The sequence below is a fragment of the Sturnira hondurensis genome, unplaced genomic scaffold (genome assembly GCF_014824575.4).
Source record: "Sturnira hondurensis isolate 20B ecotype Veracruz unplaced genomic scaffold, ASM1482457v3 Scaffold0004136, whole genome shotgun sequence".
Lineage (NCBI taxonomy): Eukaryota > Metazoa > Chordata > Mammalia > Chiroptera > Phyllostomidae > Sturnira > Sturnira hondurensis.
In genome coordinates this window covers 31,069,728-31,081,495 of record NW_028076767.1, presented here as the reverse complement: position 1 = coordinate 31,081,495, position 11,768 = coordinate 31,069,728, and the positions used below count along the sequence as shown (strand labels likewise).

Below are 11,768 nucleotides of genomic sequence, written 5' to 3'. Positions count from 1 at the left end.
TCTCTTCCAGCTGGGACCAGGCTCACATCGAAAAGCCTGCATGAGGCTGAATGATGGGTGGGCTTCTTGGCCATTTCCCACCTTGTTCTTCCATTCATTCTTCCTCTCTCCGCTGTCTCTGGCTACCCCAAGATCAAGAAAGAAGAAAGAGGTGAGGAGATCCCCATCTATTTTCCTTCCCTTCTTCCCCCTTCAGTAACACAGCGCTGATTGGTGGATGGGGAGTTCAAATACCATTCTCTCAAGCATGACTTTTGTGCATTCCTCAGTGCTGTCCCCAGGGAACTCCAGGCTGCAGTTCCAAGCAGCCCACCAGCCCTCACCCCACACTTGTCTGGGTGACACAGTGAAAATTCCAGGGAATACAGGCAAGCTTGCTGAGGGCACTCTTAAACGCTCCGGTCAGCCTGAGGTGGGTTAAACTCCTCTTCCCTCCCCCAAGCATGTCCACTATCCATGTTCTAAAGAAATCCCACTCTACTGTCTTAAAGGATTGGTACCCAGCTCCCTTTGTGTACTTCCAGGCTATCAGCCACCGGGCTATCAGCACAAAAGTGTCTTTGGCCATCCCTTCTGCACATCTGTTTAGACAAATGATCCAGCTCCTCAGCTTGCGGAGATACCCACACCCTTGTTCTCACTTTGGAGCCTCAGCGAGATCGAAGCCTCCTTTAGAATCCTGTTTCAAAGCCTTGCATGGAGTATTGATGAAGTGCCAGACATGTTGTTATTTCATTTAATCCTCAAAAGCAGTGGATCGATATTATTATTCTATTTTAGAGAAGGGGAAATAAGCCCCAGAGAGTCATAACTTGCCCACATTCATGCCACCTCCTAAGACCAAGGCCAGAAGCGTTCTTTTGCCCCACTCAGCAGCCTTCCCATCACACTGTCCATAACACCTCTCCCTCCCCACGCTCCTTTCCCTCCCCCCACCCCCCCTCCTTCCCCTCCCCCCCTCCCACCACACAGAGTTTAGGTTCTGCCTAGACATTCTGAGGCTCTAACTCCCAAGTTCACTGCTACCTCTTGGAGCATCAAGAATCTGAAAGACTCACAGGAACCAACCACTAGCGGTCACAGCTGCTTGTGATTTTGGGTCATTTACAGAAGAGAGTGTGGGGGCCATTGCAAAACCTCACATTCGCCACCTCCTGATGCCCACATATTGGCCCTGCTTCATTTCTAGAAAAGCAACCAGGCCTCCCCTTCTCCTTCCCCTTCTCCTTCCCCTTCTCCTTCCCCTTCCCCTTCCAAAGCACAAGCACGCCTCCTCAGTAGAGCCGAATCCAGAACGGTACTGAAAGTCCTGGGAAACGTGGATCCAGACTGAGAGCCCTCCGATAAAGAGAAGGGCAGACAGAGGAGTGGAGATCAATGCCGAGTGCAAAAACCCCATTGTTGCTGTGCTTTTCGATGGTGTTTATCTGACTGCTGATGAGATCGAATGCTTTCCCTCGGCTTGTTTACTGTGTTTTCCGTAATCCAGTTTCACTTCCCTCCGAGGCAGCTCCGCCCCTTAACAAAGCTGGTGCCTGAGATTCTTGCCTTGAGGAGGGGGCTTGGGAGGTCCCAGTGAGAACAAAGAAGACCATCTGTTCCGGAGAAGGCTAGGGTTAAGAAAGTCCTGACAGATGGGCAAAAGGGGAACGCCTCCCCTTGTGACTTGGTGGAAGGCAACAAGAAAAGGGGAGTGGCTTGGCAGGAGGTGATACTCTAGGATCCTGCCACCCCCCTGACCCTGGGGCACAAACTCTGGGGTGAATTGAGGATCCGTGTGTTTACAGATTTTAGAGCGGAAGGGACCGTGGCCTGGCTTCCTAGGGTATCCGGGAGGCCACAGGCCTCCCAAAGGGGCCATGACCCACCTGGCTTCTGAGCGGCAGGCCAGAACTAGTGGAGGAAATGAACATCTCCAGAAACCGTGTGGCCTGACCCCACACGGGTTGACCCCGAGGAAGGTAATGTCTGGGAGCCTTATAAAGGACCTTGAAACTGGTGAATTCTGAGCCCTGTGGATGCCCAGGGTAGATAAGTGACCAAAATGTTCACAGTTCTTTACCCCCTCCCTGCACCCCCGCCCATTGCCACATGCTTGTGCAGCTCCTCCTATTGAGGGGTGAAGTCTATTTTCCAACCCTTAAATCTGGTCTGGCCTTACGACATGCTTTGGCCAAAGAATGTGGCAGAAGTGACATTGTACATTGTGACAACTTCTGCTCTCTCTCAGAACTGCTCCTCTCGTGGGAACAAGCCCAGAGTAGCCCCTGAAGAATGCGAGACCACACGGAGGAGACCTAAGGTGGCTCAGGTGACAGTCAGTCCACTGCAGTAGCAGAGCTACCTAGACAGCCTGCTGCTGAGGTCAAGTGCATGAGCAATCAGCAGATGTGAACAGGCCCATGGAGTGGATCCTGGGTGAAACAATCAACCCACGGAATCATGAACTAAATAAATGGTTATTGTTTTTAAGCCACCACATTTTGGGGTGCCGGTTACACAGCAACAGCTGATCAATGTCATGCCTGACCTGATAAAACAAATTAAATTCATTTTTAGTGAACCATGAAAAGAAAAGAAATAGCTGCAATGAGCAGGTGATTCAGAAGTTCCCCTGGGAGGATGACATCAATGTCTGAGGGTCTCATGAAACTTGGTAGGCCTGTCTTCGGTCTAAAGTGGCTCCTATATGTGGGTCTCCTCCACAGGAGGACAGCGAAGGGAGCCGCGGGATTTAGCAGTGGTGCCAATGCAAGGGGTCCCGAAGTGCCAGACAGGATGGGCCACGCCTCAGCAGGCCCGGTGCAAAGTTTGCAGCGACCAGAACTTCCTCATGACAGTACTCAGACCCAAGGCTGAGTTTCCTCTGCGCCCAGGACCATCTGGAGTAGGAGGCAGGGAGGGGATCGCTGAAAGCATGAGTTGCTGTTTTTTTCCTGGGGAAGACGGAGTTCACCCCAAGGAGAACGATGACAGCATCTGGGTGCAGTGCTTACTCCACCCATGCAGGCAACCATGTTTTTATTCTGTTTTACAGCGCAGGAAACTGAAGGACAAAGTGCTCAGATGATTGGAATGACCAGGTGAAGCCAAGATTTGGACCCAGTGTGGCTAAAGAGGCCACCAGAATCTGGAAGAGTCTGGGCTTGCTTTAATGGACTCGGAAACAAAAAGGCTCAAAGACATCACATGGGTTTGACAGGTCACGCAGCCAGGAAGAGGCAATCCCCACCTTTGACCCAAAGCCTGACTGATTTGAGCATACGCTATGATAGCTGTACTGACCTCCCTCCCAAGTGCTAAGGACAGTCTGTGGCAATGGATCCTTGAAGTTCAACCAGTGATTACAGGAACCACTGCCCAGACACAAAAGCCGGAAGCCCCTCCACCCGGCTCTTTCCTCTTGCATCAGCAGCCTTATCTTGCTGTAGTCAACACACTTCCCCAAGCAGCCTTCACCAGGAGAAGTAGACACAGCCTTGCCCACAGGACCCACTTCAGACTCCAATACGCATCAGAGAGCAAGGAGGCAACCAGTCCCAGGGACCGGAGGAGGCACCGAGTGCCCGCATCATGCCCACCCCTCTCCACAGGGCCCACTTGCCTCTCTCCCAGCTGCTGGTGTTGCAACTTGTCCTCTCGGGTGAGTGGGATCTGGGACAGGACAGAATATACCTCTGGCTGCCCCCAGAGAGGGGTGCCTGGTGGGGCTCGAACCTGCCAAGACAGTAGGAGGGGGGTGTTGAGAACTTCCCTGACCCCAGCAAAGCATGTACCCCATGTCTCAAGAAGCAGAACTTCCTAGGCAGCTCAGATCCAGTTAAGCTCCCAGGCTTTGGGCTCACGCCAGATGGTTTCTGTCTTGGACACTTGTGTGTCCGTGACCAATGCCACAGCTTGTCTGCAAAACAAGACCACTTATGAGAGCTTTCTCTAGAGGCACCGGGAGTATTAAACATGAAAATTGTGAGGAACAGCTTGGGGCTGTTGATGTAATCTGCAGGGCCCACTGCAAAATGAAAATGCAAGTCCTTTCTTCAAAAAGTGTTAAGAATTTTAAAGCAACAGCAAACCATTAACTCAAGCCTGGAGCCCTGCTAAGCACGGTGCCCCCTGTGACTATCCACATTGAATGTCCATGAGCCAGCCCCGGCCCACCCCAAGACAAAGAGAGGCTCGGGTTTCCTCTCTGTAAAACAAGGCTACTCATAGGACCCCCCTCATGACTTTGTTAGGAGGTTTCAAAGAGATAATACCTATAATGACAGTTGACCCTTGAACAAAGCAAGGGTTAGAAGTTCTGGCTCCCCATGCAATTAAAAACCACATTCTCCAAAAACTTAAGTAATCATAGTTTCCTAATGACCAGAAACCTTAGAAACTCAATTAACACAAATGTTGTGTTATATGTATGATAAACTGTATATTTACAGTAAAGTAAACTAAAGAGAAGAAAATGTTATTAAGAAAACTGTAAGGAAAATACATTTGTGGTGCTCTATGTATTTATTGAAAAAAAATCTACCTATAGGTGGACCCATGCTGTTCAAACCTATGTTGTTTCGGGGGGAAACTTGTGCCTGGCACAATGTAAAGATTTAATACTGTTGGCTGTTATCACACAGACCAGCGTGTTTAGCTCCAGAGTCCTGGGTAACTCAGGCTCTGAGCCCAGAACACTGTGGTCCACTAGACAGGAGGCTTGGCTCTCAGCAGGCTCATTCCATCTCCTGCTTGGTAGGGCCCCTTGCCCCCAGGCCCTATTGGGATCTAGATTCTGTTCATCACACCTTGGGTCCTTCAGGATGGTCACCCCAGGAGGTACCCTGGTGGAACCCAGGTGTGAGGCCAGGCCTGGATGCTCCCTGGTTCTCTGGCTCTGACTTGAGTCACTACTTCACTTTTCTGGGCTGGGTTCCTCGAATAAGGAGAGCTAATGTGTTTCGTATTTATTTAGCTTGTGCTGAGCCCTCCACTTTCAACCCAGTATTGAAAGAGGGATATTGAAATCTCAGGCTACCACTGTGGATTTGTCTAGTTCTCCCTGCAGTTCTATTGGGGTTTGCTTTAGATACTTTGAGGGTTGGTGCTGAGGTGCATAAACGTGTGGGACTTACACGTCTTCTTGATTCACTTACTCCTTCCTCATGGTTGTGAAGGGACAGTCTTCATAATGCTCGAGGTCTATTTTTATCTGATCTTAATGAGCTACTCCAGCTTTCTTTTGATTTGTGCTAGCCTGCTTTATGTTTTTCCATCATTGTTCTTTTAACCTATTTGAGCCTTTCACATTTCAAGTGCATTTCTTCTAAGCAACAGATAGTTGGGTCTTACTTTTTTATTCAATTTGATAGTCTCTAACTTTTACGTAGGCTATTTAGACCATTTACATTTAAATGTCTATTTATATGTAAATGGACATATATGGTGATCCATAAACAGTGGTCCTGGGAAAGTTACCTAACCTTCGTGTGCACTCAGTGTCTTTTGTTCTAAAAGGGGATAATGCTGCCCACCTCTCAGGAGTGGGGGGAGGAATAAATGCAACAACACACGCATTGCCTGACACATCGTGAGCACTCAAGGGCCGCCTGCCATGTCTAATTTCTCCATTGAAGGGCTCTGTTCTCTCCAGGCAGCTGCCTCATCTCTTTCCCCTCCATCTCCAGCAACACCCCCGGAGTGTTCTGAGCAGCTGTTCTCGGCCAGCTAGTGACTAATTTCTGCTAAGCCTGCCTCTTAGGTCTCCAAGTCCTTCCTGCACAGCTCAAGGCCTTTCTTCCTCTATTGTAGGAACCTCTGAGCAGAGCAACGAAAATGAGTGGCGGGTGCTGCAACCCGAGGGTCCCATGCTGGTGGCAGAAGGTGAGACACTCCTACTGAGGTGCACCGTGACCGGCTCCTGCACTGACGCCGTGGTAAAATGGGTCAAGGTGAGCACTCAGACCCAGCAGGAAATTTACAACTTCAAACGTGGCTTCTTCCCTGGGGTGACACCCATGATCCAACAGACTTTGGAACCACTTCATTGTGACTATTCCATCTATATCCATAATGTCACCAGGAAGCAGGCAGGAACCTACCACTGCGTGAGGTCTGATGGCTCACGTGAGCACTCGGAAATGCAGCTGGATGAGGGCACGTCGGTGCTGGTGAAGGGTGAGTATTAGACTCTGCTCTGATCTGTTTCCCGACTTCCGTCACTTTTATCCACAATCACTCTGTACACACAAAACTCTCAGCGGCACGTAACAATGACTGTATCTCACACATTTACAGCTGGGGTGGTTCCACTCCACATGTCTCATTCCAGGGCCCAGATTGGCCAAAGCACATTTTTCTCACAGAGATGTCAGAAGAACAAGAAGGCAAATCCCAACACCCCTAACACATTTCGAGCTTCTACTGGCATAATGTCTGCCAAGAGCCCATTGGTTAGTGCAAGTCACATGACTCAGCTCGAATTCAATGGACCAGAAAGTGTACCCTGCCATCATGAGGCCATGACAGCAGAGGGCAGTGGAGAACTGAGGCTGATCCTTTAATTTACCTCACCCCCTAAAGAGTCAATCATGTTATCTATAAGTTCATCAGTGATGACCTGGACACCCAAATCTTCAGTGTGCCATTCAATAGAAGTGTGGTCTTAAATCAGTCACTTCAGTTCTATGTACTTCAAGTGCTTAACTTGAAAAATAGGCAGTGCAATTCCTGCTTCAAGAGTCCTTCAGGGGGATGAAACAGAACAGATGTTTGTGAAACCCTCCGTGAACTGCTGACACGGAGAGTATCCGTGCGTGGGGTGTGGTTGCGGGTATTTCATTTTAACCCGATGCAAGCGTTTTAGGAAGACTTCTCTGACTCCTTTCAAACTGTGGCTGCCGGTTTCTCTTGGTCTTGCAGTCCTGTAGGTTTCCCAACTCGGGGGGATTCTCTGGACCATCTCCACCACCAGACAGACCTTCTTCAGGGCAGGACATTTGTGTGTCTTTCTGAGCTTCTTTTCCCCCAGTGCTAGCGTCAGCACAAATCCAGTACTGAGAACTTCTCTACTGAGTGAACGAACTACTGAGTAATGAAGGAACATAGGAGGCACCAGATGAGTGAAGAAGTCAGGGAAGGGGAAGGGAGAGATGACAGGAGGGAGGAAATGAGTGGACAATGGAAGAAGAGAGAGAATAAAACAAGGACTTCTCTTTGGCTTCAGGAGCTGGAGACGAACAACCAAGCCTCTGGATCATCCAGCCCCAGGAGTCGGTGTTGGCGACCACTGGAGACACGGTCTTCCTGAACTGCACAGTGGTTGGAAGTGGCCCTTCCGGCCCCATCAGGTGGTTTCGGGGGACTGGTTTGAGCCGGGAAGCCATTTACAACTTCCAGGGCATCTCCCAGCCCAACGTGACTGCAGTCCAGGCCTCCGACAGTGATTTCAGCATTCTTCTGCAAGGTGTCTCCATGGACTATGCAGGCACCTACTATTGTGTGAAGTTTCAAAGGAAATTCAACAGGCAATACCTGTCCGGACAGGGAACCAGGCTGAGAGTGAACGGTGAGACATGTGGCCTAGGAGGTGTTAAGGGGAAGCGGGAGGTTATCCACAAGAAACTTTTCACCACGTCCCAAACAATCCAGCTCTTTTCAGCTGTCGTGCCTCTACACAAGCCGTGCTCTCTGCCTGGAATGTTTTCTTATTTTCTATTTGAACTCCTACTCATCCTTCAAAGCCCAGCATAAATAGCCCCTACTCTGAAACCTCCTTTTTACCAGAAAGAGTTCATTTCTCCCCATTCTGGGTCCCAGAGATCCTCCTATAGTTAGTGATTCAGGAAACATCCAGCACACGCCTGCTGACTGCTCCACACGACACACAGTGCTATGGGTACTGCAATAAAACAGACATTGTTTCTGCCCCAGACATGCTCAAGCATGAAGGTCTAACTAGTCCTTCATGGTTAGGTTTGACTTCATGTAACATGATGGTTACAAGAATTCAAATCCCATCCCAGGTAGAAACTGGCAGACTCATCTGGGTGACCCAGCTCCCAGTACAGGGCTCAGAAAATAGTGGGGCAGAAAGAAAAATGGAATTCAAGAGCACCTGTCTCCCTCGCAGCAAAGCCCACTTCTCCCCAAGAGACAGAAGTCATCGATCAACCTGCAGCAAGGAGACTTCTGCCAGGTGAGTATTCCTGCCTCCAATAAAGTTAGCCAGTCCCCCACAGGCAAGGGGCGGAGGGTGGGGGGAGACGGCTCAGCCATGGGCAGGGAGTGGTCCCTTCCAGGGCCCATCTGCCACCCAATAAGTTCCTAGGGCTTCATCTCAACTACAGAACCACGAACCCAGAGAATGTTGTTAAAGCTCAATTGGAGAAACAGACAGTGCTGTTCAGTGCTCGGTCTTGCTTGGGAGGTAGTGGGCCCCCCATGATTCCTTGTAAGATCACACTGTAAATCTGTGCGTAACAATGCTGAAACGCGTGGCCCTGTAGCTTCCCGGATGAGCCCCTTTCTATCTGTGAGACTGTAGGAAGGTGGCCTCACTCCTTCACTATCTGGTGTCCTGCTCTGTGAACTGTGGGGAGGGGAGGGCTAGAGATAACGGATCAGAGAGCCTACGGGGCAGGGTTACCCGTGTATCCAATGAGTCACACGTGCTGAGTGCCCAGAACTGTGCCTGTCACCATCCCTGTTAGCACTCGGAAGTTCTTGGCAACTGGAGGGAACTGGAAAGAGAGGTGGCCGGGCTGTCCTCCCTGACGCTCAGCCCCGTTCCTGCCGTTCCCAGGAGCCCATCCCTTCTTTGACGCAAGTGGCCCAGAGCAAATCACTTCCCCACTCTTGGCCTGTATCCAAATTGCACTGCTATCCCACCTTACAAGATTAGTTTGAGGATTATATTATGCAACTAGGAAGTGCTTAGCTGGGGGCCAGGGGCAGAGGAGCTGAGCGGCCAACGCCTGAAAGCAGTTTTCCGACCTAGCAGGCCCCTGGATGATGCCGTATCTGTCATTTCGTTACAATGTTGATGAAACGCCGTAGGAACTTCGCTCTTGTTTGTGTCAATTAGGCTATGGTAAAACCGGTTTCATTACACGTATTAGATGTTTTGCTTCAAGTCAAAGAACCTATTGGTGACGTTAAGTGAGGACTTCCTGTGTTGTCAAAGGTCAGGGATGCTATGGATATGATTAAAGGTACAGGTAGGACATTGAGCAAAGCCTTCCTGGGCCTGGAACAAAGGGAGGGAGGACTTGCATCTCCTCTTGTGGGATAGAAGGAACGTGGCCCCAGAGGTTAGAGGTCAGCTGAGCCCACCACACCCCCAGGGAGCACTGAGGTGTGGGCTGTTGAGGGCTCACCTGGGCCCCTTCCTGAACTCTCCTTTGTGTCCCCCAGGCCTCCTGTCTTTGCTCACAGTTGTGGTCCTGGGACTGAAGGCCGTGACCTTGGCTGCACTCCTGCTGGCCCTGGCTGCCTGCTGGAAAAGAAGCCCTGGGCAAGAAAACTTCAAAACCCCACGCCCGGCAAAGCTGTGATCATCTTAGTGTGGGAGCATGGGAAATGGGTGAGGGGTCAGCTCCAGAGTGGTCCTCTGAATCAGAGAGGGGCCAGGGCTCCCCATTTCTCTGCCTCTAATCCCGGCCTTCAGATGTCCCCCAGGACTCAGGACAAACTCCAGAAGCCCCACACCTGGTTTCAGTTCACCTGGTGAAATACCCTGCTAGACGCAGGGCTGCCCTCTGATGTGCCCTTCCGTTTCTCCTCAGCCTGTCCAGGACCTCCTTGTCCTTCAAGGCCTTGTCTAGGTCTCCCCTCAAGGCCCTTGCTCCTGCTGCAGTCCCTTCTGAAGGGCCCTCCCCTTCCTTCCCAACTCCACATTTTCACAGCCTTCAAGATCTGACTCAGACTTCCCAGAAGGTATCCCTGAGCGTGTCTGAGCTCACCCAGCCACACTGCCTGTGCCCTCCATTGACATCCATCTCTCACCTTCCCTGCCTTTTGTAATTCCCCACAGTGTCTGGCTTGGGTGCTTGTAATAGCTAGAATACAGGTTTGCCAATTTAACAAAATTCATAAATAACAGTGGTTGAAACCAAAACAAAGTTGGTTTCTTCAGGAATGTCCAAGCATAAACAGACGAGGCAAAACAGCTTCTCCCTGGTATCAAGACCAAGAATTCTTTGATTGTGTCCCTACCAGGTCCACATCCCAGGCGGCAAGACCAGGGAAAAGGCAATGAAGGGGAGCATAGCACGCTCTTTTAAGGACACAGCTAGGAATTTGCCCACATTGCCTCTAATTGGCTGGTATGTGTCACATGGTCATACTTTGCTACAAGGAAGGCTGGGAAATGTAGTCTTTATTCTGGCAGTAATGTCCCTAGATGAAAATGTTTACTAGAGAAACAAAGGTGACTATCAGCAGATACTGGAACCGGTAATTTCCACCTCAGTACCTCACTGGCATAGACGCAGCCTCCCCCTTGCTCTGTGCGACACCTGAATTCAATTCGAAGTTGAAACAGTACTTTTGTGTCACCTTGCAACAGGGCGGTGTGATGAGTGCAGTCATTCTCAAGAAGAGGGGATTTTGTCACCCAGGGGCACTTGGCAATGTCTAGAGACATTGTGGTTGTCATGAATTGGGGGTGCCGTCACCATCCAGCGGTTAGAGCTGAGGGATGCTGCTGGGTATATTAGTACGATGCCCAGGGCGGCCCCCACAGCAGAGCTGTCCGGGCCGAAGTCCTGAAGCCCCCACCCCGCCCTGTGTGCCCTTAGTGACTAATCAGTCACTTCACCCTTTGAAACTCCGCGGATTACACATAGACTGCTCTGCGCTGTATAAGAACCGACTTAATTCAGCATTTGCTGGGAACTTACTGCGCATCGTGTTCACTGTGCCGCTCAGGACATGGGAGCCCCCTTCCCTTTTCTCTTTCCACGTGAACATTTACTGGCACCTACTATGTGGGGAAGTGGGTTAATCTAGAAGTTTTTCATCATAACAACAGAAAAGCGGGTTGAGCAAGCCTAAGACAATGAGGACACTAATGTAGTCTGAGAATCATCGAATTACCAGGCACCAGAAAGCACAGACATGGTAGGCTAAATAATATCACACACACACACCCCAAAGACATCTATGTCCTAATTCCTGTCTGCGAATGTTACCTTATACGGGAAAAAAAGGACTTTGCACCTTTTCATGGCACTTTATACACATACATATATCAGTCCCAACCTTGCTGTTTGGGCTCAACATTGGAGATGTGATTAAGGAGCTTGAGATGCACCTGGCTGGTTGTGGTCAGTGGATTGAGTACCAACCTGCAAACCAAAAGGTCGCAGGTTCGATTCCCAGTCAGGGCACATGCCTGGGTTGCAGGCCAAGTGCCCAGTTGCCGGGTGTGTGAGAGGTAACCACACATTGTAGTTTCTCTCCCTCTCTTTCTCCCTCCCTTTCCCTCTCTCTAAAGGTAAATAAATAAAGTCTTTTAAAAAATAATTTTAGAAAAGGATCTTGAGACGCAGCAGTTATCCTGGATTACCCAGGTAGCCCTTAAATGCAATCACAGTGTCCTGATGAGGCAGAGTCACAGGGAGACCTGACACAGAAGAAAAGAAGGAAGCAATGTGACCTCAGAGGCAGAGACAGCAGCCACAAGTTAGAGGTCTCCGGCAGCCCACGGAAACTGGGAGAAGTAAGGAACAGATCCCCCAGCGCCTCCGGAGGGACCACGGCCCACCGACACCTAGATTCCAGCC

At 50.2% G+C, this 11,768-nt stretch overlaps 1 protein-coding gene across 2 annotated transcripts; it reads left to right on the top strand.

Annotated features, from left to right (window-relative positions):
* The first annotated feature begins 3,441 nt into the window (after positions 1-3,441).
* On the top strand, positions 3,442-9,755 carry SIRPB2 (signal regulatory protein beta 2). 2 transcript variants are annotated; one of them, XM_037044282.1, is made up of 5 exons: positions 3,442-3,643; positions 5,794-6,159; positions 7,208-7,549; positions 8,114-8,179; positions 9,397-9,755. In XM_037044282.1, the coding sequence occupies exons 1-5, from the start codon at positions 3,574-3,576 to the stop codon at positions 9,534-9,536; spliced, it is 984 nt and encodes a 327-aa protein (XP_036900177.1). In that variant the 5' UTR covers positions 3,442-3,573; the 3' UTR covers positions 9,537-9,755. The 2 variants fall into 2 exon arrangements, with proteins under 2 accessions (XP_036900177.1, XP_036900176.1); XM_037044281.1 differs by lacking the exons at positions 8,114-8,179; positions 9,397-9,755 and adding an exon at positions 8,007-8,069 and having other exon boundaries at positions 3,479-3,643.
* The last annotated feature ends 2,013 nt before the right edge of the window (positions 9,756-11,768 follow it).

Excerpts from the sequence above, each read along its gene's own strand:
- SIRPB2 (XM_037044282.1), top strand. The coding sequence starts at position 3,574 with ATGCCCACCCCTCTCCACAGGGCCCACTTGCCTCTCTCCCAGCTGCTG. Across the intron at positions 7,550-8,113 it reads AACCAGGCTGAGAGTGAACG|CAAAGCCCACTTCTCCCCAA; the intron begins GTGAGACATGTG and ends TCTCCCTCGCAG. Across the intron at positions 8,180-9,396 it reads AGCAAGGAGACTTCTGCCAG|GCCTCCTGTCTTTGCTCACA; the intron begins GTGAGTATTCCT and ends TGTGTCCCCCAG.